This window comes from Triturus cristatus, chromosome 1_2, assembly GCF_964204655.1.
Source record: "Triturus cristatus chromosome 1_2, aTriCri1.1, whole genome shotgun sequence".
NCBI lineage: Eukaryota > Metazoa > Chordata > Amphibia > Caudata > Salamandridae > Triturus > Triturus cristatus.
In genome coordinates this window covers 316086402-316113708 of record NC_140580.1, presented here as the reverse complement: position 1 = coordinate 316113708, position 27307 = coordinate 316086402, and the positions used below count along the sequence as shown (strand labels likewise).

The 27307-nt window shown below is 46.1% G+C and overlaps 1 protein-coding gene across 4 annotated transcripts in view; it reads right to left on the bottom strand.

Moving 5' to 3' along the window:
• PALD1 (phosphatase domain containing paladin 1) overlaps positions 1 to 27307 on the bottom strand; it is a 958342-nt gene that overhangs the window by 324694 nt on the left and 606341 nt on the right. For all 4 annotated transcript variants that reach the window (XM_085603872.1, XM_085603871.1, XM_085603874.1 and 1 more), the window contains one exon: positions 23977 to 24093. In XM_085603872.1, coding sequence (XP_085459998.1) covers positions 23977 to 24093 — 117 coding nt within the window. The remainder of the gene's footprint in view (positions 1 to 23976; positions 24094 to 27307) is intronic.

The following is a 27307-nucleotide window of genomic DNA, read 5'->3' as shown; positions in this document are numbered from 1 at the left end:
CAGCCACACATGCCTTAAACACAAAGTACCTCTGACGAATGCTCAGCACTCAGTATACGACATGGTTTAAAGACATTTATATGATTCGGTATCAGAAACATTTTGTAGGGTAAAGTCATCATTTCATCCAATGCTTATTGCTTAAGGTGTATTGTACGAACACAGGAGGTTGCAAGTAGCACTGTTATTACAAATATTTAGGCATAAACGCAGAGGGAATACCAGTTCCAATATTTTCAGGAGCATTAGAAATTAGCATCATGGAAGGTGACTGTTCCCATTCATACCATAGGCCGGCTGAAGACAGGCAACGTAGGGTCTGGGTTGAAGGTAGTTATTTGCTGGTAATGGTATCAGGCCAAAGAAGCATTGGTTTTGCCTATCTAAGATCTATTGACTTTGTAAATTTTTTTTTTACATGTTGTACAATGCCATGAACAGATGTTTACTAAGTAAGTAACATTTTCTGCTCCAGGTATGTATGGCTGTACATCAATATGCTGAGCACAGACTGAAAAACAGTCCTCCTTAATAATGGATGGCTAACCTGTGGGGATTACAATTGTTTGAAATAGTGTCTGTAGAACTGCTTATACAGCATTGACTTGTTGCCGGGCCAGCACATCCACACAGTAATGTTAAGTAAATATATGTGGTGTAGACCATGTAGACCGATATTTCAGCCAGTGGCAACCAACACAGATAAATACCGGCGGGGCTGGAGAAGGGGGCGATGGGAGGGCTAGAGTGGGCCGGTCGGAAGTGCGCAGCAGGGTGGGTGGGGGTGTTTAATAATAATAACAAAAAAAACTTACCTTGTGCTGCCAGACCCTCGCGCTCCTCTGCTGCCAGTATATGGTCCCAGCAGTTCCAGGGACAGCATCACGGACTCCCAATCCAATTCCGTGCTACTCTCAAGCATGAGAGCAGCATGGGGATTGGCCTGAGCGGGCTGGATTAATGCTCGCTCAGGCAAAGGAAGTCTGTGGTGTTTCTCCAACTCGACTGTGCAATATGGCTGGGTTGGAGAAACCCAAGTGCGTATGTCAGTTTGGCCAGCCTAAGACGCCAGCCAATCAGACATGCGCACTTAAAATTGCACATCTACTACTACTCCTCCTCCTCCTCTCCCCTCCCAGGCCTGGCCTCGCCACTCCCTGCACACGCTGGCTCAGCCAGCAGCTGAAAAATAAAACAATAGTAAAATATTGTTTTCTTTTTCAGCTGCTGGCTCTGAGCCAGTGGGGCGACGCTCATCCGCCACTGCGGAGGAGCCGCTGCTGATTTCAGCTATAGGAGGAATAGGTAAAGTTCTTTTAGCTTTAACATAGTATGTTTGAATGCATTTGGCAATCCAACGTGCAATGCATGATTTGGAAATGCCCTTTCCTTTGAGCGATTTTGCAAAAAACAGTTGGTGTGTTTTCCTAAATGACTTCGTTCTATCAATTTAATACATAAGGGCTCATTTTACATGTAGGGTGTGCACAGCCCTTTTCCACAACTGATTCAGGTTGGGTGAAAAATACTAGCGATTTGATAGATTGATGAAGGAGGAATTGAGACACCACCTTTAGGAGAAATATATGGTTAGCACGTTGTACCACTCTATCTCTATGTATTGGGAAGAAGGGTTCTTCCAAAGTTACTGCCTAAAGTTCACTGATACATCTAAGTGAAGTGCTAGCTACTAAAACGTTATACTTTCCAGAATAAAAACTGGAGGGGCTCAAATGGAGTGCACAGTAATCTTGTTAGTACAATATTAGGATTTAAGTAGGGTCAGTTGGCAATCTGGGAGGAATAACTCTTGTAAGACCTTCTAAGAAGGCTTGAATGACAGGAATTGTGAATAGAGAGGTGTGTTATCTGTTTTGAAGACAAGTGGCCACTGCCGCTAGGTGTGGCCTTATAAATTTAGAAGCTAGACCAGTAGAATGTAATGGAAGAGATAACAATGTCTTGTAAATTGGATATTAAAAGATCAGTTTGTTTGGAATGAGAGTAGTGGACAAATCTTTTCCACTTTGCAGCATAACAAGCACAAGTAGTTGGTTTACCTGCTTCCTTAAGGATGTCCATACAGGATTGTGGTAAAATAACCCAATTTTAGGACTTCAGGAGTCAGATCTCAAGGTTACGGCACCAGGAGTGCCTGTTTGGCAGTACCTTGTGGGGGACTACTGAGAGTTGTAGGAGTGTGGTAAACCATGGTTGTCATACCCATGTAGGAGCTACCAGGATGAGGGTGAGAGATGTCTGCCGAAGTATGCAAACCACAAACAGAAGTAGGGGGAGAGGTGGAAAAGTGTAAGCAACTATCCCTGACAAACTCATCCATAGTGAGTTGCCTTCGGACTGTGGGAACCTGGAGGTGAGGTTTGGGCATTTAATGTTTTCTGCTGTGGTAAAAAGGTGTATTTCTGTGTGACCCCCAATGCTGGAGGTATGGGAGGAGGACTTGCTGGTGGAGCTCCCATTCGTGGACTTGTTGTCGTCTTCTGCTGGGGAGATCTGCAAAGTTTTTGTCCGCTCCAGCCAGGTACTCCACTAACAGATGAATGTTGTCCGGAGAGCCCATTTTCAAATGGTCTGGGCTAGGTGAGAGATCTGAGGGGTCCTGGAGCCTCCCTGCTTTTGGAGATAGTACTTGGAAGCTATGTTGTCTGTTTTGATCATGACAATCAGATGGGGAAGAAAGGCTGAGCGCTAGAAGTACAGCAAAAAACTCAAAGTTATTGATATGGAGCGGTCTCTGGCTGAGCATCTAGCGTCCCTTGACAGTGAGATGCACTCACCAGCCCTTGAGGGTCCGTTGTTATGGCCCTCTGTGGAACTGGGGTCAAGAAAGGCGGTCCTTTTATGAGATTGTTGGTGTTCCACCACTGCAGAGAGTGGCAGGCTTGATGGCTGACCAACACTAGTCCTTCAATTGACCCTCCGCTTGAGACCATTGGTGTGCTAAGCACTCTTGCGATGGACGCATGTTGAGTCTGGCATGAGATGGCTATGAATGAAGCCATTTTACAGACGAGATGCATGACAGACCTCGCTGTTATTTGCTGTTGAGCCTGGAACAGAAGAATGAGCATCTGAAAGGATTGAATCCAGGCAGCATTGAGGTAGGCTAACCCTCTCCGAATCGAGGATGGCTTCTAGATAGGGTTGTATTTGGCCTGTATTTTTGTATGCATTTATTTTTCTATATTATGGTTGTGATGTATGTTTTTGTTATGGCTCTGTTTGGCAATGGGATTTAGAATATTTACGTGTGTTCGATATGTTGTCAGAGAGCACTGGTCATTTTCTTGCTTGTGAGTTTACATACGACAGTTGGATCACGCAGCTCTCTTCTGGTTCCTCCTTCTTACCTAGGAGCTTGTGCATTCATTAAATCATGACAAGCCTCTAAATATGCTTGGTGATCTACTTGTACTACTTCAACATACCAGCGGGTGTGTTCGCACCACCAACACTATGCAATAATTTGGCAACAAATGTCAGTTGAGAGTTTGTTCTCTTTTTTCCTTTAATACGACATCATTGGCTCACAAAGGGAAATAGATTCAACGGCCTTCTGTTGCGCTTCATTTCAAGCGCACTAATCTATGGCAATGCACAGGAAGGATTTCACTGAAAAGGGGCAGGGGAGGTTCTATGGAGGGACACAATGTGCCAGAGAAGTGTGAATAGTGTGCTTTCATAGTAGCATCAATGTAATTATCATACAAGTTACTTACCTTCGGTAACAATGTATCTGGTAGAGATGATTCTAGCCGCAGATTCCTTCACGTAGAATTATCCCCAGGCATGAGACTGGATCCAGAAACTTTTGTCACAGCATCCCTGCGCGCCGGGGGCGGGGTGACATCACGCAACTCCGCCCACGCGTCGTCCGCGTACGTGACGTCAGCGAGGTCACATAAGACCCGCCCCGGCGCGCCTACGTCAGTTTTCTTCAGAGAACTTTTCCGCACCACAACGCGGAATCACCAGATAAAAAACTGTGGGAGCATGGGAATAGTGTGCGAAGAGTAGAAAAGTTGGAAAGAAACGGTGAGTAACAACACCACCAGGGTAGTGCCAACACCGCAGACCCCAAGGGCAGGGAAAGGAGAAAGAAGAACAAGCAGAAACCTGCGCAGCCACCCTGCCCACACAGACAGCCTCCCATCCCTGTGCCCCGAAGAGAAGAACAGACATAAGTCATGGCACACAGAGGAAGCCCACCCCCCTCAACCTGAGCGAGGAAGGGGACCAGTCCCAAGACAGACAGGGACAACCAACCACCAAGCCACCCCAACCTAGAAGGCAACCACCCAAGGACAAGGGCAAGACATGGCCAGAGGATCCTCAAACCAGAGGACAGCAATGGAAGGGAGGGAGGGGAGGACAAGGATAGAGCAATCCCCCCCCAAACCTGGAGTAGCCAGAGCAGCAGGGCACCAGCGCCCTGAAACCCCATCCTCCAAAGAATCAAGGTAGGAAGGAAACGCCCCCAGCTGGACCCACCCGACAAGAACAAGGAAGGCACTCACAGGAAACAAAGCCCCCCCATCGGGAGGTGAGTACCAACCCAAGGGTCCTCGCAGAATAGGGGAGGAAGGGCGGGCCGTGAAGGAATCTGCGGCTAGAATCGTCTCTACCAGATACATTGTTACTGAAGGTAAGTAACTTGTACATCTGATAGAGACTACTTTCCGCAGATTCCTTCACGCAGAATAGATACCCTAGCAATAACCCTGGGGAAGGAGGGTCTGCGAAAGGACCCCACCAGCCGTAGGGGACCAGATCTGTGGACTAGGTAGAACCTCGCCCCTGCCAGGCTAAGAGAACCCCCACAAGCAGAACCCCACTGACCCCAAGGGGATGTAGGAGGGAAAGAAGGCTGAAGAGGCTCGTACACCCACAGCAGAGGAACCAAGGGCAATGGCCGAGAGGCCGAAGCACCGCACTCGCCCACAAGGCAGCAGCGCTTCCGTCGAATGCCAAGACAGGAAGACGGAAGAAGAAGAAGAAGAATAAGCCTAGAGAGCCCAAGGAAACTAGGGAGAAGAAGAAGAGCCCACTCCAGATGGAGAGCAGCCTGTCAGCCAGGACAATGCTGGCAGTCAAGGCCAGAAGCAAGAAGAACAGCTCAAGGCCCCAGGGAGACCAATTAGACAATGCCTAGTAAGGGACATCCCAGACCGCAGAACGGAAGCAGGGAGAGAAGGAGAGGCCCGGACCACCACCACGAGTGGCCACGCACACGACCTCAGGAGCAAAGCAACCTATGGAAACACCAAGGGGAACAGGAACCAGAAGGTGACTAGAACCCTCCAGCAGAGCATAAGCCATATGACAGCTACCATAGCCCCACATAGGGCACGTGAAGTCCCAATATAGGGGAACCCTCTTTGGAAGAACTTCCGCAGCAGAGGAAGAAACAAAACAACCACGGGGAAAAAAACATCCCCGCAACAGGTTTGACAGCAGTCCAAGCAAAGCAGAAGGCCCGATCTCAGGGCCAAGTCTGCGTAAGAACTCCTGCAGAACTCACACACAACAACAGCAACAAGGGGCCGTCCAGCAGCCAACAATGCCAAAGTTCCAAGGAAGGACGTAATCGGCCAGAAAAACACACTCCACAACCATAACCGCCGGCCTAAGAAGACCTAAAGGCAACCCTAACTCAGAAGACACTGAGGAGGGGACGGAGGAGGAGGAGGACGGAGCCCTGTTAAGAGCCTCTGGATGGCGGAGTCGGCCGGGGCATGAAACAAAAGACTGCCATCAAATGGGAGATCAAGGAGTCTCTCCTGAATGTTTTCGGGGAAGACGCCATCCCGAAGCCAAGCATGGCGATGGAGAGCGACTGAGGAAGCCATGGCCCGGCCCAGCGCCTCAGACGTCTAGAGCGGAGTGGAGAATAAACGTCGCCAGCTCCCGGCCATCCAACGCATGGTGCCGCAAATCCACCTGAGCAGACTCCTGGGATGCTGCAGACCCCAGAGACTCAGCCGAGTCCCACAAACAGGAGGAGGCCCTACCCAGCACACACAAGGTGTTAAGGGCCCGCAGGGCTGCGCTGGTCGAGGTGAAAATGTTGCGTCCCCAAGTGTCCAGCCAGCGGGCTTACCTGGACGGCGGAGCCAACAGGGGTGGTAGGGAGGGAAAAGCAGTCCGCAAAAGGGGACTGGCAGCGGAGGGGTGAACTGACAGGCACACCGGGTCACGCGCTGTCGGAAGGTGCCGATGTAGAAGATGCGGAGGCACTGGGTCCCCGGAGGCAGGACGCCTCCAAGCCCCTGTCAAGGCAGAAAGGAGCGAACCTTCAAAGGGAAGCAAGATTTCCCTCCCACCAGAGCCGGGGTGGAGGACCTCCAACAGATGGTCCACCAGAAAGTGAGCCACCGGATCGCCCATGCGTAGGATGCCCACAGCCATGGACACTGTGTGAGTGAAGGCCGCACCCGCATCCGTAGGGCCCCGCGGTGGAGAAAGCAACTCCTCTGTGGGCGACGACTGCAAACTAAGGTGGCCGTCCCCGAGGCCAAGCGGGGCGGGCAAGGGCCAGACCTGGAAGTCAGGAGGTGCCGAAGAATGAGGGTCCTGCCGCTGCTTCGACAGACACCCTTGCCGCAGAAAGGGCGGGGTGCAACCCTTCGACGCCGGTGAAAAAGACACCACATGGCGACCAGTCTCCGGGGAGGACGACACCAAAATGCAGCCTGCCTCCGAAGAAGAAGGAGCGTCCGAAGACGAATCCGCCGTACAACCCCTCTGCGAAGCCATGGAGTCTGCCGCTTGAGGTAGGACACCGGCGCCATCCGGCGTCGACGGGCAAGGGACCTCCAAGTCACCCTGCACCGGAGACCGGAGCGGGGACCAGAGTAGAGCTGGAGCCGCTCTGACCCCGGAGCTGCGCCGGGTTGGCGCCGGCCCGAAACCCCACTGAGGCAACCACCTGCATGGGGGAACGGGATGGGCCCGGGGAGGGGCCCGAAGTCCTCCGCCGGCCGCGGCCCAGAAGGAGGCGAAGGTTGCCCAGCAACCCCTGTGGCGGCGCCAGGGACGATACAACCTCCGACTCCCCCTCCTGTGGAAAATAAAAATCTATGAGGCCTATATGTCCCCATGTGCCCCCCAACGCCTATGTGCGCATGCATGTAACCTATGCATTTCCCCTCCATGGCCTTTCCTGTCATGTTACTTATGCTATAACGTGGCCTGTCATCATTCAGTTCCCCATGAGAGAAACGACAAATCTGTATTGAGGCCTACACGTTTTGCATCATGGTTTCCTGCACCACATACAAACCCGTGTTTGTGGCTCAGCTAGACTCGAACAGACCTCAGACGTTCAGAAAAGCTTCAGCTGCGTATCCTTGGCCTTACACACTTGGGCCTCAGCCAAAAGGGCCCTGCTACAAGGTGCCGAGACAGTATTGAGCACGGTTATCTGCTTACTACTACAGAGCCGCATTCCTGCCTGGAGAAGGAGGGATCAGCAAAGGAGAAAGCCTAGCCTTTCTGTCTCTCTTTGTGAGATTGCAAAGCTCACGTCAGTAAAAAGCCCATAGCTCCCATGTAAGGCCTCTGCAGTAAATGAAGTAAATGAAGAAATAGATGCCACATCGGCTCTTGGTGATGAGCAACCTATGTCACAAATCAGTCCCTGCTCCAGACATCAGATATCAGAAAATAACAAGATGTGCTGGTCGTCCTGACACTGAAGGCCTCACTCACTGAAGGCCTCACTTCCAGACTTCCAGGTTGCATAGCAACCCACGTCAGTTACACGTCATGCTCGAGTTGAGCACAAGTAAGGCAAAGTTCCAGTACAATTCCAGCAGATCACGCAACCCCCTCCAGGTATCCACCCACACTATGACAAATTACCCATTATCATCAAGTGGACGCCCACATGGACGCCCACCTTCACACCCTCTTACACGCCCACATGCTCTTATCTCACTCTCTTTTGCTCTTTTCGTTTCCGATGTATATATACTGTACTCTGTGAATAATGTTTTGAGAATATTGAGAATACTTTTGAGTCCCTTTCCAGATCCTTTTTGGTGATGGTAATATTCTCCCTTTGACTCGAGTTATTGGAATAAAGCCCTTTATGAACCTGATACCACAGACTCAGTCTCTTGCTTTATGCATGATCTTATTTATATTTTAAAATTCTGAGAGCGTAATATTTTATTTACCACATAATGGCGCCCGAACAGGGACATCTCTTTCCCCACACGCCGGAGATGAAGGTCCAGTTTTGCCCCCTTCCATAGCCGTGACGGACTTCAAGCGCGCACGTCGCGGGTCTTCCCGCCAACTCCCTCAGGCCAACGAAGGGGACAGACTGCGACCAGGCATCCATACGAGGCGGTGAGGAACGCAGATTGTCCTACCCAGAGCCCACCTGCGAGAGAGCTGTGTCCGAGGTATACAGAGGCCCACCAGATTCCGAAGTTCCGAAGTATCCAAGTCACGAGTCGAGTCCAGTCCAGTCCAGTTTGGTCTAGTCCAGTTCAGTTCCGAGGCCTTCCGTTCCGTGCTACCCGGAGAGTACCGTTGCTGGGGAGGCAGTTAGACGTGCACATTAGGTTGTGCCGGTCAAGACGGGTTTGGGTACACAAATCCGGTCTGCACTGTTTCAGCAGTGTATCTGTACTGTTTAGCAGTATATCTAGTATGTCTTGCATATAATTCAGTATTCTCTAGTGTTAGTATTATGTCAGTAACTAGTTTCCTATTAGTTATCATCGTTCGTTAAATGTTAAATGTTAAATGTTTTAATATGTTTTAAAAATTGTGGTATGAATGAGTGTTCATTATTGTGTTTATTGTAATTTATTGTGTTCAAAATCAAGTAGCAAAGTTTAAAGATGCCGTTCTTTTCAAAATTAAGACAGATCAAAACTAGAAAAGGGGTACTCGAGGAAGCTGTTCCCATTCCACCTAGGGACACTCCAGGGTACTTTATGTACCATAAGCATGGCCTAGATGCCGTATTATTTCTTGATTTATGGGTGGACTACACCAAGGATCTAGCCGAAAGTCAGAGGTGGCCCGCAGTTGGGACATGGGATGCAGATTGCATCATGAGAGTAGAAGAAGAATTATGGAAAAAGAAAGCCAGACAGTCACAGAAAGATGCCATTGAATTATGGCGTAAAGAATAGCATAGACGCACAGAGAAAGCGCTCAGAAAAGAAGAGAAAAGTAGGGAGGATTCAGACAAAGCCCGAGAAAACGTAAGGAGTCACATAGAGGGGCGGAGTAAGTGTTTCACGAAGCAGAGAGAAGTAGACAGGAGTCTGGAAAAGCCAAGGAAAAGATGTTACAGGAGGAAGTGGAGCAGGTAAAATGAGCGCAGGCTGACAGAGAAAGAAATACTGAAGTTGCTGGTATTTATCCCGTCCTTTCAGAGGACCTAGCAAGAGTGGCCCCAGTAGAAAGACCAGTTAGAGTGCCACCGCAAGTACCCCGATACATATGATAATGATATAGTAGCTCAAGTGTTCTTGAGCCTCCCGCCAAAAGATCGGCGCATGGCTGGTGTTTACATGGTCCAACGATTGTTTACGTTGTTAAAAGGGAATTGAGAGGGGTGTAGCTAGAGAAAGAGCACCACCTGTGATTTGATGACACCCCTAATGTACGAAGTGTTAACGAAAAATAATTAGTGATCCATTAAGGGTTTAGCTTGAGAAAAAGAATTGTGGGTATTTCGAATTTGCAAATTGTTCAAGAATACAGGTTTGTGTTCTTGGTGGTCCAGTGAGCCAATGTGCTGGGTCAAGACGGTAAGATTATGACCCCCTGAGAGCAAATTGTATATAAAAATAATTTTTCAATTGGGCGAATTATTGCAGTTTTTATGGAATTGAGTAGTCTTTTTGTCTTTGACAGCTTCAGAGTGAGGAGAAGGTGGGGGCTGTGTAGAGCAGAATGTGATACAGAAATCGGAGACAGATTCTGACCTTGTAGCCAGTGTAGGTGGGGGCCGGTGAGAGGAGCGGAACAGAGACACTGCTTAGAAAGCTTCTCTGACATCGCATCTGTGTAATGCCTGCAGCCGGAGAGCCTTGGGGGCCAGGAGTAGGAAAAACAAAAAAGATGGCTGGCAGCCCAGGCTCAGGCCGCGCTGAGGGGCTATTTTTAGCTTCTCTGATAAGACAGGGCAGCTGAGAAATGTAAGTCGAGAAAGATTCCCTTGGTCTATTCTGTGCTAAACCAGTGCCCCGGGGAAATGTCTATGGAGAAGATTTGTTTTATTTTTTAGCAAATGTTATATTGCTTCTGGCCAGAAAGTAAAATGTTGCTCTTGCTTGGAATTTTAAGGGCTATGTGCCTATATAAAAACGATTTTCAAATTCAGACATTTTTGAATTGTGGCCACAAGCAGCCACCAGTTGCATTGGATAAATGATCCAGTGGTTACGGGTCTGTGAGGAAAGATGGGAGATGCATCTTCGACTAGGACATGAGGGTACATTGTGTACATAGATGCATAGCTCATTTTTATAAAAAAAAAAAAAAACAACAGGTTCGTGTGTTCTTCGTTTTTGATTATTCTTGCTGATTCTGTGTGTCAGACTTGACACGGTGATTTCAGATGGGGGTGTATAGGGCAGGTAAATCAGTTATTGATTATAAGCCTGACAAATTAAGCAGGCCAGGATGTTCGCCTCTGAGCTGTAGGTACTATAATTGCGCATCGCTGCTCATTTATATATGTTAGTGTAATTGTCTATGCTTTCTGTGCTTGGTATACTGATGGCTTGGCATATGTATTTTATATATGTTTTGTTTTTGTGTTGTATTGACCAGTATGTTTGGCATTAATACAAGTTCTCCTGGGCGTTACAGAGATGGACGTGACGACGTATATCTTTGCGCTGCGCTTGGCTGGAACTTGTTCACAATTACTAAATTTCACAGACATGATATTACCTTTATCATGCTGTCAAAATAGCGGACAACACGTTATCAGTGTATGTCTAATTGGTATTGGAGATGAATAAAAGAAGAAAATAGTTATGCAAGACTAAAATATGTATCACATGACTGCCTTTCTCTTATAGACAGGCAGCCTCGGTCATATGTTTCCAGATTGGACATTAAGGAACCATTATGATCTGTGCACTCGCATCTTACCTCTTGAAAGGCCTGTTTTAAATAAGGACTGCCACCCCAGAGTGACAAATGAGGCTCGGTATTTAGGGTAATGAGAAAATATCTGACAGGATTTCCTTTTTAAAGTTTGCTTTAGTAAGCTCATTCTTGTAAGTGGTGGCCCCAAAAGTTGACTTGTTTTTAAATTAGGCTGTTTATTGTATAGGTGGAAATTATTGCAAAATGACTGATTTCTTTAGCAGATGAATTATTAATTATCAACATTAACAACTGTTCTTAAACTTGGTTTTCCGAATATTTAGGTAATTTAGCATTCCTATTAGGGCCTCCTAGCATTAATATTGACTTCAGGTTGGTGTAGGTTCATGTAATAGGGACATTTGCATATGAGATGTCATTTGGCCAGCTTATGAGCTAACACAATGAGGTTTGTACATTAATTTGAAGGATTTCTCGCCGTTTCAAATACGCTGTGTATCTCCTATAATTTTGCTTACGCCCAGTAGCTACACACAGGGATTAATAGTGTTGACAAGACACAGGGTTTGATAGTGTTTGACAGCAGTGAAATCTGTTTCAGATTTCCTCCTGTCAAAAAGGGGGGGAAGGAGGAGAATATTGGCTTTCTGCTGGCCCCTGAGGCGGTTCGCTTCCCGCTAGCCCCTTAAGAAATTAAGCCCCTTAGTAATTAGCCCCCTTAGAAATTAAGCAGAGGAAATAGGTATGGTGCTTTCCCCTTTTTCTCATGTTTTATTGTGATCTTTCAGGGGAATTAGTCCAAGCCCCTAATACAGCTTCTACTAAAGTCCTCCCTTGGACACAAGAACACACTGTGGCATTTGAAGAATTAAAGAGAGCTTTATGTCAAGCACCAGTTTTAGCAAACCCTGATTACAACAAATCATTTATGCTTTTTGTGACAGAGCGGGATGGAACAGCACTATCTGTCCTAACACAAGATCATGCAGGAAAACACGAGCCCTGTGCTTATTTTTCTAGTACATTAGACCCAGTAGCACAGGCTTTGCCTGCGTGCCTAAAATCAGTTGCAGCAACGGCCTTAGCCATAAGACAAAGTGACTCGATAGTGCTGGGCCACCCTCTGACAGTACAAGTACCACACGCAGTAGAGGTTCTCTTGAACCGGACACAAACACAACACCTGACTGTAGCTAGACTGACAGGCTATGAGCCAACGTTATTTCAACCACACATAGAGATCAGACGATGCAACATACTGAATCCTGCTACCCTTTTGCCCTCCAGTACAGAAAGCGTTTCACCACACGACTGTGTTGAAGTAATACATACCATGACTAAACCAAGACAAGACTTGACAGACGTTGCACTCCCAGACCCCGACCTAACACTATAAGTTGACGGCTCATGCATGAGGACAGGGGCGGGAGAATTAGTGGCAGCATATGCAGTGACTACTGATACTGTAATAATAGAGACTAAAAGAATAGACATATTGTCAGCACAAGCAGCAGAGCTCATCACCCTGACACAAGCGTGCATAAGAGCTAAGCACCTGAGAGTAAACATTTACACCGATTCTCTGGCGAGAAAGAGGTTTCTTGACCTCTCATGGGGCCAAGATACAGCATGGCCCCCATATTCAAGCCCTTCTGGAAGCGATACATTTACTAACAGCCATAGCTATCCTAAAATGTAAAGCACATACTAGAGCCACAGATCCCATTTCCCAAGGCAATGATCTGGCAGACCGAACTGCTAAACAGACAGCTCAGACCCCACTAGACATGACAAAGTTACAGGTTCAATAAGTGTCCAAAGCCATGACAGTTAGGGATCCTTCAAGGATGTACAAGACATACAGACACATGCTACTGTAGACGAATTAAAGAAATGATCGGAACAAGGAGGGGTACTGACTGATCAGGGTTGGATGACAAAGGGCAAATCCACATGGTTTCTTCCTGATTCAATGGTACAAATAATCATAAATACCGCACATAGTCCTGCACACTTAGGAGAGAAAGCAATGCTAGACAGCTTACAGAATATATGGTTCTCTTTTACATGCGAATGGTAGCTCATTCTAGAACAGGCTTATCTCCCTATGAAGTGGTCTTTGGTAGACCACCAAATATGTGGGGCACTCCAATGCCTAAAAGATTACTGATGTTGATAGTAACATGCTGACAGATTACCTGGCTTCCTTGATGTCTGCACTACTCTCTTGTTGTTCGCAGGTTGCTGCCGCCTTCCCTGACAACACCCAGGTCAAAGAATACTCCATCGCTCCTGGATGGAAGGCGCCAAAGTCAGTGCTCTGGACCACGGGGACGGCCGTTAAAGTCAAAGGGCGGAAAGGATGGTTGCACCTTCACCACTCTTTTACAAAGGAAAGACTTTGAACACCATTTTCTAGAGGAGACTCCCCAGAAGTTTCCACAAAGCTAAACTTAGATCTAAAAAGTCGGAACCCGTTTGATCAATTAAGTCCACTAGGTGGTGAAGCGGTTGAACATGTATTCTGGCTTGCATAAGATCTTGGACAATAACATTGATAAAAAACAAATACTGTAAAATATTACGTGGTAGATGTATAGTGACTGTAATTTTTCTATCTCTTCTGTGCATCACGATAATATGTATCAGCTTAATACTACATGCTATTTTTCCTCCTATTGCCTCACTCTTATACTCCTCCACTAATGATACCATAAAGCACACATTTAGTGATCTGCCATCCTATGAGCTATCATATCGACTTGCCTTACGCAGCAATACCTTTATTCAGATGCTGCACCATTCACATCAGGTTAGCAATGCTACAGACTGCTGGGTCTGTGGCCGACTTCCCCCGTATCAGAAGGTAAAGGGAGTCTTGCCTCTTTTTCCTTTTCCGTTTTCCCATAATGGTTCTTGCGGAGCATGGTTTGCCTTAATGACATCCATCAACGGTGATGCCAAAGAATGTCAAGACAAGGAGTGTAGGGGCGAGTGGGTATGGGGTAACTTGAATAAAGTCATGAACAAAGCATGTTTCCCAGATGAAGAGGGACTTCCCCAAATGAAAGGTACAGATCTAGAAAATGAAGAGTATCTGCAAGGAAATGCGACCCTCGATTTCATAGTGTTGAACGTAAAGCCCCAACACATGTCAGGTCCGCCTTCAATTACAGTCCTGCCAGTAAAAGGGAACTTGTGTGTCAGAAAAGAAGGCTCAGTACATTTGGGGCACAGTGAGTGTGATACTATAATAGTATTCAAAGACAAAGGAAAGTCCTATTTCAGAGCATCACGACACACCTACTTTATTTGTGGCCTGTGTGCTACTGCATGTGTTCCACATCCCCATTTACAAAGCATTGAAAATGGAAAAAATAATGCTACAAGAACAGATCGACTGTCTCATGAAAATAGACGTTACATAGGGGGTTCACTAGGGTACAAGGAGGGAATGTGGAAAATAAAAATCTATGAGGCCTATATGTCCCCATGTGCCCCCCAACGCCTATGTGCGCATGCATGTAACCTATGCATTTCCCCTCCATGGCCTTTCCTGTCATGTTACTTATGCTATAACGTGGCCTGTCATCATTCAGTTCCCCATGAGAGAAACGACAAATCTGTATTGAGGCCTACACGTTTTGCATCATGGTTTCCTGCACCACATACAAACCCGTGTTTGTGGCTCAGCTAGACTCGAACAGACCTCAGACGTTCAGAAAAGCTTCAGCTGCGTATCCTTGGCCTTACACACTTGGGCCTCAGCCAAAAGGGCCCTGCTACAAGGTGCCGAGACAGTATTGAGCACGGTTATCTGCTTACTACTACAGAGCCGCATTCCTGCCTGGAGAAGGAGGGATCAGCAAAGGAGAAAGCCTAGCCTTTCTGTCTCTCTTTGTGAGATTGCAAAGCTCACGTCAGTAAAAAGCCCATAGCTCCCATGTAAGGCCTCTGCAGTAAATGAAGTAAATGAAGAAATAGATGCCACATCGGCTCTTGGTGATGAGCAACCTATGTCACAAATCAGTCCCTGCTCCAGACATCAGACATCAGAGAAAACAAGATGTGCTGGTCGTCCTGACACTGAAGGCCTCACTCACTGAAGGCCTCACTTCCAGACTTCCAGGTTGCATAGCAACCCACGTCAGTTACACGTCATGCTCGAGTTGAGCACAAGTAAGGCAAAGTTCCAGTACAATTCCAGCAGATCACGCAACCCCCTCCAGGTATCCACCCACACTATGACAAATTACCCATTATCATCAAGTGGACGCCCACATGGACGCCCACCTTCACACCCTCTTACACGCCCACATGCTCTTATCTCACTCTCTTTTGCTCTTTTCGTTTCCGATGTATATATACTGTACTCTGTGAATAATGTTTTGAGAATATTGAGAATACTTTTGAGTCCCTTTCCAGATCCTTTTTGGTGATGGTAATATTCTCCCTTTGACTCGAGTTATTGGAATAAAGCCCTTTATGAACCTGATACCACAGACTCAGCCTCTTGCTTTATGCATGATCTTATTTATATTTTAAAATTCTGAGAGCGTAATATTTTATTTACCACACTCCAATGAGGCAGTCGGCTGTGAGGAGGTACGAGAGGGGCCCGGAGAAGGACAAGGGGTCTGACCAAGACCCGGAGCGGGATGAGGAGGGGCCACTGACCCCTGTGGCTCCGCACGGTCCAGCTGCTGCCGGCGCCGTAGTGGCGTCACCTCGCCCTTAGACAGGACCACCCTGCCAAGGGACCGTGAGGAGCTCGGGGATGCGACCCGAGCCCCGGCGACCTCCCGCGACACTACAGGGACCCCCGTGGAGGTTTGCGGTGAGGCAGAGATGCTGTGGCCTGAAGGAGGTGCCCCAGAGGAGCCGCACCCCAACAGCACCACATCCTCCAAGTCTGGATCCCACCCAGTCGGCGTCATGGCCGGAGCCACTGGCGGCGCCACGGAGGACCCTGGCCGAGCCGAGGGATCTGCCGACGCCCCAGGAGGGGAAGGAAGAAGAGACGCCAGCAAGGCCTGCAAAGCCGCCGCGTAAGTCTCCATATGGACTCTCGATGCCCCAACACTGGGAAACGGTGGATAGGACGATACGCGGGGTCGCATCACCCTCGGAGAGTCCACGGCCCCAGTAGGCCGAGAATCAGCCCCTGGAGACGAACTGCGACACTTACCCACCGGGGAGCGACGCTCACGTGACTTCGGAGAAAGGCGAGGACGACAACCACGGCCGGACCTGAAGCCGTCCGCCGAAGCAGACCGAGGGGAGGACGCCGACCTGGAGAGACGCGCCGAGAGAAGTTTCATGCGGTGCTCCCGCCGCGACTTCGGCTTCAACTTCTGGCACGCCGCACAATCCGAGGTGCCGTGATCCTCCCCCAAACACCACATGCAAATGAGGTGAGGGTCCATCGCCGACATAAAACGCCCACAAAATGTGCAAGTTTTAAAGCCCGAAGGCATTCACACACTGCTCCCACCAAAAAACGAATGGAAGAAAGGGGACCTGAAACAGGCCCACAGCAAGGAACGGATCTGCTTTTCACGCGGAAAAGGATAAAACTGACGTAGGCACGCCGGGGCGGGTCTTATGTGACCTCGCTGATGTCACGTACGCGGACGACGCCTGGGCGGAGTCGGGTGATGTCGCCCCGGCGCGCAGGGATGTTGTGGCAAAAGTTTCCGGATCCAGTCTCACGCCTGGGGATAATTCTACGTGAAGGAATCTGCAGCTAGTAGTCTCTATCAGATATGTGGCAATGTCATCACGGTTGTCAGCAGTCACATATATTAAAAGAATAGTGTACATCTTCAAATTACCTTAATGGATGGAGCGCATCAAGTAACAGTGTTCGTGCTATTTCAGAATCTTTTGGGGGCCCTATGTGTGTACATACTGCAGTTTTAGTGAGAGTCTAATTTTCTTAATGTGCAAACTTTTTGCCTTTACTTTTACCTCAATCATTTGTAACAAAAGTCTTGGCCTTTTTTCATTTACCTGTCAATTGTGGATCAAAGAGACCATTTTTGTTCTGGCAGTATCAGAATCCAATAAGCCAACCTCAAAAAGGAGCCAGCAGCAACGGGCTTTTGAAAATTATCTGGTGGCCAATGAAGTTAAATGCTTTTCAACTAAAACCCCTGTTATTTATTCTCCTGGGCGATGTAGACCAAGACATTCTTGACAATTTACCTGAAACAGAGCCACCTAGGAAGTGAAAACGGTGTCCCATTCGGAAAGATGTTTTACTGAGGAGCCTAGAATTGTGTTAGAAAAAGACAGCTATTTCAAGTGGAAACATGCAAGAAACTGTTGAGAAGTATATTTATTGCTGAGAATTTTGGCATCCAAATGTGAATTGTGGGAGAATGTAGACACATTTCTTTAAGATCAGCTTAATTGTACTTGCAACAAAATTCATGACAGGCTATTAGCATGCTGAAATCCTATGTTGGAAGATGTTCTGAATATTACTAATGGTATTGAGAGTTCATCTATTTCTGCAAAAGCTTCAGATGCTGATGACTCTGGTTATTCTGTTAATGTATGTGCCATTGGGAATAAGGTTCAAAATGGTAGAGCGATGCAGAAGAAATATATAAATTAACTTAGATGTAACTCTAGGGTAATTGCCCTACATGCCAAACTTTGTGCACATGCGTTAAATGAAAAAAGATGGCTGTATCCAAAGCGTCTGTAGGAGCAGCATAAATTCAGGAACTGTAAAGGTATTGAAGACTGAGACCAGGATGTTGTCAGAAAAGTTGATTTTACTATTGTCTGACTGCTCTCAGCCAAAGTGCTCCAAGATTTCTAGAGCCTAAAGAATGGTTTACACTGATGGGGCCTGTCTAAACATTATGGCTGATTCTAGATCACCAATCATCATCTTATCTGATGTCACTCTTACAGAAAAGTGGAATGAGGAGGTGCTGTGTGACCTGCTGTCTACCTTCAAAGATTTTGGCCAACAGAATATCCCTATGATGGGGTATTTTAAAATGCTTTACAATTTTTGGGGCACCATATCAACACCAAAATTTAAATTGTGGATAAAGGTTGCGACATAGTGGGATGGCTCGACCTGGGTAGATTGGGACAGTTTTGAATCAAGGTAATGATTGTCCTTATACTTGGGCTGAATGCCTATTTCATCAGTGGATGCTGACTGGCAAGTTTAAACAAGTGTATCATTCCGAGGTTGGATGTGTGAGAGCCTTTGCATGCCATTAAGCTAAACTCAAATGTCATACATAGTCCGTTGTAAACCCCTGTCTAGACGCTAGCGCCGGGATGCCTTCGGGTAGCTGAGATCTATATAAAAGGTAATAATAATACCTGTTAAACACAAAGTCAAACCAGCCTCATTTAGCATTAAGAATGACATAAAGAAACTATCAGTTTCAATATGTGATGACACGATCATAGAACCTACTTAGAATTCGGAATTGGTTGCAGTTGATGTAATAGGTATAGCAAAATCGGGGACATTCAGTTATGTATTGATTTATGCTCTCTCAATAAAAATTGTATCATAGATTGTCATCCCCTTCACCGCATACAAGGTACTTTGAAAGCTGTTGGTGAGTCAATATACTTTTTGATCATTGATCTCAAGTCATTCAATTAGCAGGTTGTTTTTTCTGATTCTTCCAAGTATCATACTACATTTGTGACTCCCTTTGGCACCCTTAGATACTTGGGACCCGCATTAAGAGTAGCACCCAGAGACAGAGCATATCAGAAGCTAATTCATATTTTATTTAAGGGCATTAAAGACGTCAAAGCGTTCCAATATAACATTTTGATATATGCTAAGACCATCCAGGAACACAATAATATTCTGGAAACAGTTCTGCAAATTCTGGGTGAGAGAGGTATGCTTTTGAAGAGCGTAGTTGACTAAGTAGGTCCTTTCTCTCAATTGGATTAGCCTGAAGCATATTTGGCCATATCCATTAAATGGCACCTCAACCCCATTGACAAGTATTCACTTAGATAATTTCTCAGTCTGAGTCAATACTATGTCCAGTTTATTCATAAGTATGCCTTTGTGGTTGAGCCTGTGACGAAACTTCTATGTAAGGAAGAGAGATTTGTTTGAAGTATAGAACAAGATTAGGTGTTTGAGTCGGTCTGTAACATGATAATGTCTGCACCTGCTCTCAAACCATTGAATAGCACTCCAAAATGATCTGACACCATTGATGGAAGCTCAATTGGGCTTGGAGCTGTATTAGGACAGTGGCATAACAATAAAGAGGACACTGTGGAACTCATTTCATGCACTTTCAAAGGGCCAAAGTTACACTACAGTACAAGAGGTGTGGAAAGGTTCAGAACATACCTTTGGGGAAATAGATTTGACCTAATTACTGAGCATACACCCTTATTATATTTGATGAAGGAAAATGGCACTAGAAAAGCATCAGCCAGGTTGGTTGGACTGATTTCCAGACTCCATGAATTTTTGCTTGGATTTTAAATATATTCATGTGGCAAGAACGTTCAGGCTGACTGCTATCATATATACCTTCAACTGATGATGTTGAACAGACTGAGTTGGAAAACCAAGAATATGTGGTGTTGTTACTGATTTGTGCAGTCATGAGAGGAAAGTGAGAGAAAGACTTACAGCTGAAAGAGATGAAGCATTTTTTTGTGGATAGTTGGCTTAGCACTAAATATCTGCACAAATCATTAGGGTCCTTTCAACTAGTGGCACCTGAACTTTCAGAGAAAAAAGTATGATTATTAGACATGGTCGGAATGGTATCACCTACAAATTGAAGAAATTAAATAAACAGAATACCAATATTGGACACTCAGGAAAGAAACCCACTAAAATATTATTGGTGGCCAGCCCTTGATGCTCATGTTGAGGAATTTGTGGAAAGATGCCAAGAATACTTGTCATCTGAAAAACATTGAAAGGGGACAAAGGATCAGGGTAAACCCGATTCTCTTCCCAGTAAGGCATGGCACAAGCTAGCAATTGATTTTGTGGGTTTTTATGCAGTGTTGTAACCAAACATAAGCAACATGATTGTTCTTATGGATTGCCTTTCTAAATGGATGTCTTTTGAGGAAACTCCAACCACAGATAATGTAAATTAAATTTTTACAGGATTCTTTTTCTAAGGACGGTGTGCCAAATGTCCATGTTTCGGACAAGGGAACACAATTTATATCCAATGAAATTGTTAGTTTCTTGAAGTTTTATGGTATTAAACAAGAAAAGCCAACATCATTCTGTCCTGCTGCTGATGGGTTAGTGAGTCAAACCAGATGTTTGAAATTTTTGAAGGAAGAAAGCCAAACTGCTACTGCTTCAAGACTGAGTGTGAGAAAGCACCTGCGAGAGAAAGTTTGGAGTTACCTGTGTAGCCCTCGTTCCATCACAGGCATCACTCCATTTTTTCTCCTTAATTGAAGAGAAGGTAGTAACCCTAAATGGAGCGTCAGTGTAGAAGGCAATCCCATTTTGAGGCAAAAGATAGTTCAGCATGTGGAAAAGAAACAGGCAATGACCACAAAATGTTTGGATCATGCCAGGATTAGGAAACGACACCATTTCGGCAGCTAGTGATTGGATTCTCATTAATTGAATCTGTACTGTAATTGACTTCATAATGATTATGTGTGTTCCATTTGTTCAGAGAGCACTGGTCATTTTCTTACAGGTGCATTCCCCAAAGACAGCTGGAGCAACAAGCTCTCTCCAGGTTTCTCCTTGTGTGTTTGTTCACCACAACAAGCAACTGCAAGTGTGCTGGTGATGTTCTATAATTTCAACACAACAAAGGGTGTATTCTTACCACCAACCCAATGCAACAATCTCCTCCACTGGTCTATAGACTGTGGAGGTTTTGAGACAGGAAGAAGCTTAATATATCAAGAGATGGAAAAAAACTGAAAGAATGAAACAAAGCTGTAAAACTTATCTAGCACTGAACATCAGGCTGAGAGCAGGGCTGTCTGACTTTAAAGGAAGAGAAAGTGTAGAAGCAGATACAACCTAAGGTGAAAGTGGAGGAATAAAAAAGCTATTTGGTCAAGAAGGACAAGGAAGATCTCCTTAAGTGGAAAGCACTACCGTTGAACCCCCTGGGGAGGGTAGCCCTGTTTAAAATGATGATCCTCCCCAGATATCTTTATGTCCTCCAAAATACCCCCTTCTGCTTTCCCTGGACTTGGTTACGGGAACTGGACAGATTAACTACCCAGTTTCTTTGGAGTGGTGGGAGGGCGCGCCTGACTCTGTCTACATGCCGGATTCCTTCCTTTGATGGGGGTATGGAAATTACGCATTTATACCTCTAGTTCTGGCCGCAAGGCTCCTGGGGATCCACGATTGGTTCAATGGGGGTTGGGCTGATCCGGCCTATAGGCTGGAGTTGAGTGAACTGGGTTTACCTAGCATCCAGGCCATGATGTACGGGCGTCCCATCTCATCCGGATTGCCCGAGGTGACACGATCTGTGTTATTTTCCTGGCGGGCCTCGTTGCATCAGACCGGATAGACGCAGAAACTGACTCAATGTACACCCCTTTGGCATGGGACCTGGCTCCGGGAGATTAGCGGACTAAAAGGTTTTAAAATGTGGGATCTTATTGGCATCTCACAACTTGGGGATGTGTGGGCTAAAGGCCATATACTTACCTTCCAGGAGCTCCAAACTCGCTATTCCCTCCAGTCGTCCCAATTTTATAAATATTTGCAGATGAGACACGCCCTCCACGCGCACATCCCGGATGACATGAGGCTCCCCGAATACAGCCCCACTGAGGCCCAGAAAATGATGGGGGACTTGGGTAAGGGGGGGGGGTCTCTCGTATTTACCGCACTTTAGTTAACAATACACCCGCCTCCTTAGATAAGTTGAGGGAACAATGGGTGGAATGGGTGGGCCCCCTCGATGAAGTGGATTGGGGCGATGCTCTCATGGCCCCCAGGATAGTCACTGTCTCCGCCAAACTCAAATTGATTCAGCTCTACTACCTGCATGCTGCGTATCTCACTCCCCTGCGCCTTTTCAGAGTGGGCTTGCGCCCGGATGCGTCCTGCGCAAGATGTGCCCACACCCCGGCGGACTTTTTCCATATGGTTTGGCCGTGCCCCCGGTTGGAGCAATTCTGGGGATCTATTGAGTCGGAACTTGAAGAGGTGTTGGGTTGGGAGGTTCCGCATGACCCATGTCACTCACTGCTGGGAATCATGGACGGGCTGGATCGGTCCAGGAATGATAAGCTATTTTTTAATACAACCTTGATTGCGGCCAAGCGAGACATAGCGGCGGCTTGGATAAGTCCCGAGCCAACTGATCTGGGGAGGTGGCGCAGGGGGTGGATTGGTGCGCGACCCAGGAGAAAGCCCTGTACATGGCCAAGGGGTGCAGCAAGAAGTACCGTAGAGTGTGGGGGAAGTGGTTGGGTAATGTTGAGGGTTTTGGGTAACCTGCCTTTGTATTTTGCCTGTGTAGGACTTTTGGGGCTCGTGATTGGGGGTTGCATTGATCATGGGAATGTAATTCTTTTAATGACTTCTGTGTACTTGTTGATTTACTCTATGTGTTTAAAACCAATAAAACTTGATTATAAAAAAAAATAAAAAGCAATAACCCATGGAAACTTAAGAATTACGAATGTAACTGGGAGAAAGGTCTTTGTATCTATAGCAGACTCTCTTAAACATTCAAGGGGAAAATGACAATTGTGACTTACCCTTTGGATTTGGAAAGAGTCTGTGGATTGGCCTCTTAGGACCAATATATTTGCCAGAAACCAAGAGTGATCAGGTCTTTGTGAATGTAGAGTACTATGTGGTAATTTTCCCTGTGTCTTCCTATGTAGGCATTTAAGAATTGGGAATTAGACACAAAAGAAAGAGGAGAGGCATTGGCTTAACTGCCAGAAAGGGATCGTGTTGGGCATGAGAAGGTGATGACAGGGTTCAATAGGAGGGCAGCACCTAAATAATAATAGACAAAAGTGAGATTTTATTTTTGTACCCAGGTTGGCCTATCTGGCAAAAGCAGTGTTTGCAGCCCTTGGAAGATGAATGCAAGAAGGGGTATTTATTGATTAAGCAACAGCAACATTTCAATGAGAAACATATTACAGAGCAGTGATAACGGTACATTGACAAGGGTGAGGTAGTTAACTTAGTTAAGACAAGTATCACTTGCATGGATTAGTTGCACCTGTTTTGTGGTTGTAATTGATGAAGATATACATGTGACTAAGGAAAGTAAAAGAGTACTGTAACATCCAGGCAGGAAATGTATATATTTACACCAAAGCAGGAGAAATAATAATTTCCCATTTATTCGCCTTCAACGTCCTAGTTCACATCCACAGGAGTGAATAGCAATATATATATTGGAAAGACTTGAGATGGACCAGGGGGGTCCAGAAAAATGAGTGAGACTGATGCTGTGGCAGATGAACCTAGATCTGCCACATAGTTTAGATGTTATGCAAGCTATCAATGGCATTTGGGCTGCAAGCACGTGAAATAGATTAAGGTGGTGATATTTACAGATACTGGGTACACAGGAGAAGTAAACAAAAAAGATTCTAAGATTTGCTCTTAAATTTATGTTTTGATGGAGGTGAGGAGAGAGCATCCAAAAGGAAGTCAGTGATTAGCAGTTCCTAACAAAGACCTTGACAGGATAGGAGAAAACAGTACATGCAGCTGAATTAAAGAAAATATTGTACATTCTCCAACTACGTTAGCAATCAGGATGTCAATTTCTGTAATTCCCCAACTCTCACAAAAACCACTATGTGCAGAGCTTGACTGCATAAATACCAATTAAACAGTGAAGAACATCATGTTTCTAATACCTTGGAGTTTGGTTGTGCCACCCCATAGAGTGGCATCTTAGGTACCCTGCGGAAGTTGGCAACATTCATCTCCTTCATAGTGCTGAGGACATCTGGGCAAAACCGCTCATCAGCCACCTGTAAGACGTGAAGAGCAAAGAGTTAAAGTAAATCTATTTCTAGATCAGACATTGAGCGGTACTGGTTGATATTTCTATTGTGCTGCGTAGATTTATTGAAAAGCACAACATTAAATGATAAAAGGTTGGTTCATAATAACGTGATAGGGAATACAGTATACTATACACCACTTGAACACTATAAACATTGCATGCCTTATTTAAAGTAGTTATTACTAAGGCCAGCTAGTGACAAAATGGCTTAGCAATCCATTACTTCAGAATCAAGGTAATTGCTCCCACCATTACTTCTTTATCACTGGTGTGTTCTAGACTACCAGAAATTTACATTTTCACACCTTTGCGTGCTGAATACATTGCAGGTTACACAGTATCTCCTAAATGCATTGTCAAGTGAATTTAGAGATTTGGAATAAGATTCTACATTTTGAATCTTCCTAATGCCATGGACAAGCAGCCAGAAACTAAAACACCCAAGATGCATTGTAGTGAGGTAATTATATTTTCACATATTTCCAGAGCCAGACTGAGGCATCATTCAATTAGGGTCAGAGCAGGAGAAAGCAGCATCTATCCAAAGGCTGTTATGTCAAATTCCTACTTAAAGATGTCTTTTTCTAGTGATATAGTTTCAAACCAAGAATTTGTCCTATGCTTTATTTTAAATGTCATCAGACAACATGAGCTCCAGTCGACGCGTTTCGTTCATTAAGGAATGAACTTCTTCAGGGCAATGATGATTTAACAATAGCTGGGGAGCCGTGGTTCTTCACATCCCACATTGGTGACCCGGGAAGGAAAGGCCTAGCTGTGCAGTGCTTCAGTATCACGCATCCAGGCCCTTATCAAGAAGGCCACAGCATGACACATTAATTTGCACCTGCTATGTATGCGTGCTTTTGGATAACTACAAAGAGCAATACTACCACACACTCTTCATCCCACAAATTATAACCCTTGGGGTACAAAGAACCACGGCTCCCTAGCTATTGTCAAATCATCATTTCCCTGAAGAAGTTCATTCCTTAATGAACGAAACGCGCTGGCTAGAGCTCATGACTGATGACATTTAAAATAAAGGATTACTTTACATAAAGGAACAAGTCAGCCTTACTTATTGAAAATACTTTTTGGGAGTGCCTCTCTCCAAGTGTGTTCAGTTTCTATTCTAGTTGGCAGTTGGCACCCAACAACGGCAGGGGCAGGAGTTGCATGTGCACACCAACTCTCATCACTTTCAAGTAACCACAAGAGGAGTACAGCAGGGAGGTGCGGCTATTGCGGTCTGCCGTTGCTTTCTGCGTATCAAGAATTTGTCCTATAGATTTTTTTATCACCTTGAATGTAGACTGAGACTGGTATTCTGCACAATGTTAATTGTTTCTTTCCTGCATCATGGCAGTTTATTGCACCCTTTCCCTTCAGGAGCAATGAGCGCATTACCTGCCAACAACAGCACAAGCAAAGAGTTTCCTTTATTCCTGATCTGAGTGAAACTGCTTGATTACGTTGTTCACATCTGTAGCCTGTGTCATCAGATGGCTGCCTTTCAGCAGGAGTGAGGGCTTATCTTCAAATCTCATTCTTCCTAATTTTGTGATGGAGCACCTCCAAGGTTCGAGGCTGCATATTTGTTTTCATAACTGAACAATTCCACTACCCTGAGAAGTAAACAGTCACTTGGTTTCCTATTTCTAAAATGAATTTCTTGGTAACCTATAGCAACTTCTGCTACTTCCATGGTCTTCATGTTTTTTAGGTGTATCCTTTGACACAGCTTTGGATGTCTTGCCAGACTACTGTTTTTCCAGTGGCAGCTCCTATGCTAAGGCGCAGAAGCATTGCCCCATTGCTATTTGAGCAGTGCAAAAAATAAAAATAAATTATAATGACAAACTATTATTATCATTTTGCTTTTCTGTGTGGGACTGGCCCAGGTCAGGGCAGGATGGCCTGGGATCGCCAGAGCAGAGTGAGGAGGGGTTTGAACTCCTTAAGTGCACATGACTGTTTGGCCAGCCCTATTGGGCACTGTGTGGCCGGCCAAACAGTCATGCGCACTTAGCATGTTCTCCACCTGGCTGTGTTGCACAGCCCGGTGGAGAACATGCTTAGGCTCCCAGTCACTGCCTGAATGGTCAAACACAAAAAGAACAATTGATGGACAGCATGCAGAACAATATCATACATTCACCCCAGTAAAGAGATCTGGGCCTAAATCCATCATTTTTTTGCTCATCACGCCATTCTAGTTTGGACCCAGCCATATGCAAATCAGTCTTGACCCTGCACCCAATGGGAACAGTCCAGCCCGAACTGCAAGGCCAGGTCCTCCCAGGACTGGAAACAAGCATCCTAGGACTGGTTTCGGGCTTTCAGCCCTCATCAGCCAGGATAGCTTGACTCCAGTGGCATGGAGAGCACGGGACCCACGTCTGGGCATACCCGTCCCACTAGGGGTGACAAATGCAAAAAGAACAATTGATGGACATAATGCTGAACAATGTCATACATTCAGCCCAGTACAGAGATATGGGCCTAAATTCATGTTTTTTTTCTCACCATGCCATTCCAGTTTGGACCCAGCCATATGCAAATCAGTCTTGACCCTGCGCCCAATGGGAATAGCCCAGCCCGGACTGCCAGGCCAAGTCCTCCCTGGACTGGAAACAAGCATCCTAGGACCGGTTTCGGGCTTTCAGCCCTCATCAGCCAGGATAGCTTGACTCCAGAGGCATGGAGAGCACGGGACCCACGTCTGGGCATACCCGTCCCACTCGGGGTGACAAATGCAAAAAGAATAATTGATGGACAGAATGCTGAACAAGGTCATACATTCACCCCAGTACAGAGATTTGGGCCTAAATGCATCATTTTATTGCTCACAATGCCATTCCAGTTTGGAACCAGCCATATGCAAATCAGTCTTGACCCTGCGCCCAATGGGAACAGTCCAGCCCGAACTGCCAGGCCCTCCCTGGATTGGTTTTGCTGAGTGGTCAAACAGGCTGCTCATACCAATCACAATGCTGTATGAGCAGCGTTGTGATTGGCTGGGAGAGTCTGGGACCCTGTGTGCTTCCAGTGCTGACAATGCAGAGATATGAGGACGGAAGAGAGGCGTGCGGTGATGACCAAGGTACGTTTATTTTATTTTTGTATCCATTCCCCTCGCCACCCCTCTTCCGAGGCAGTCGCCTCTGTGTTTTTCA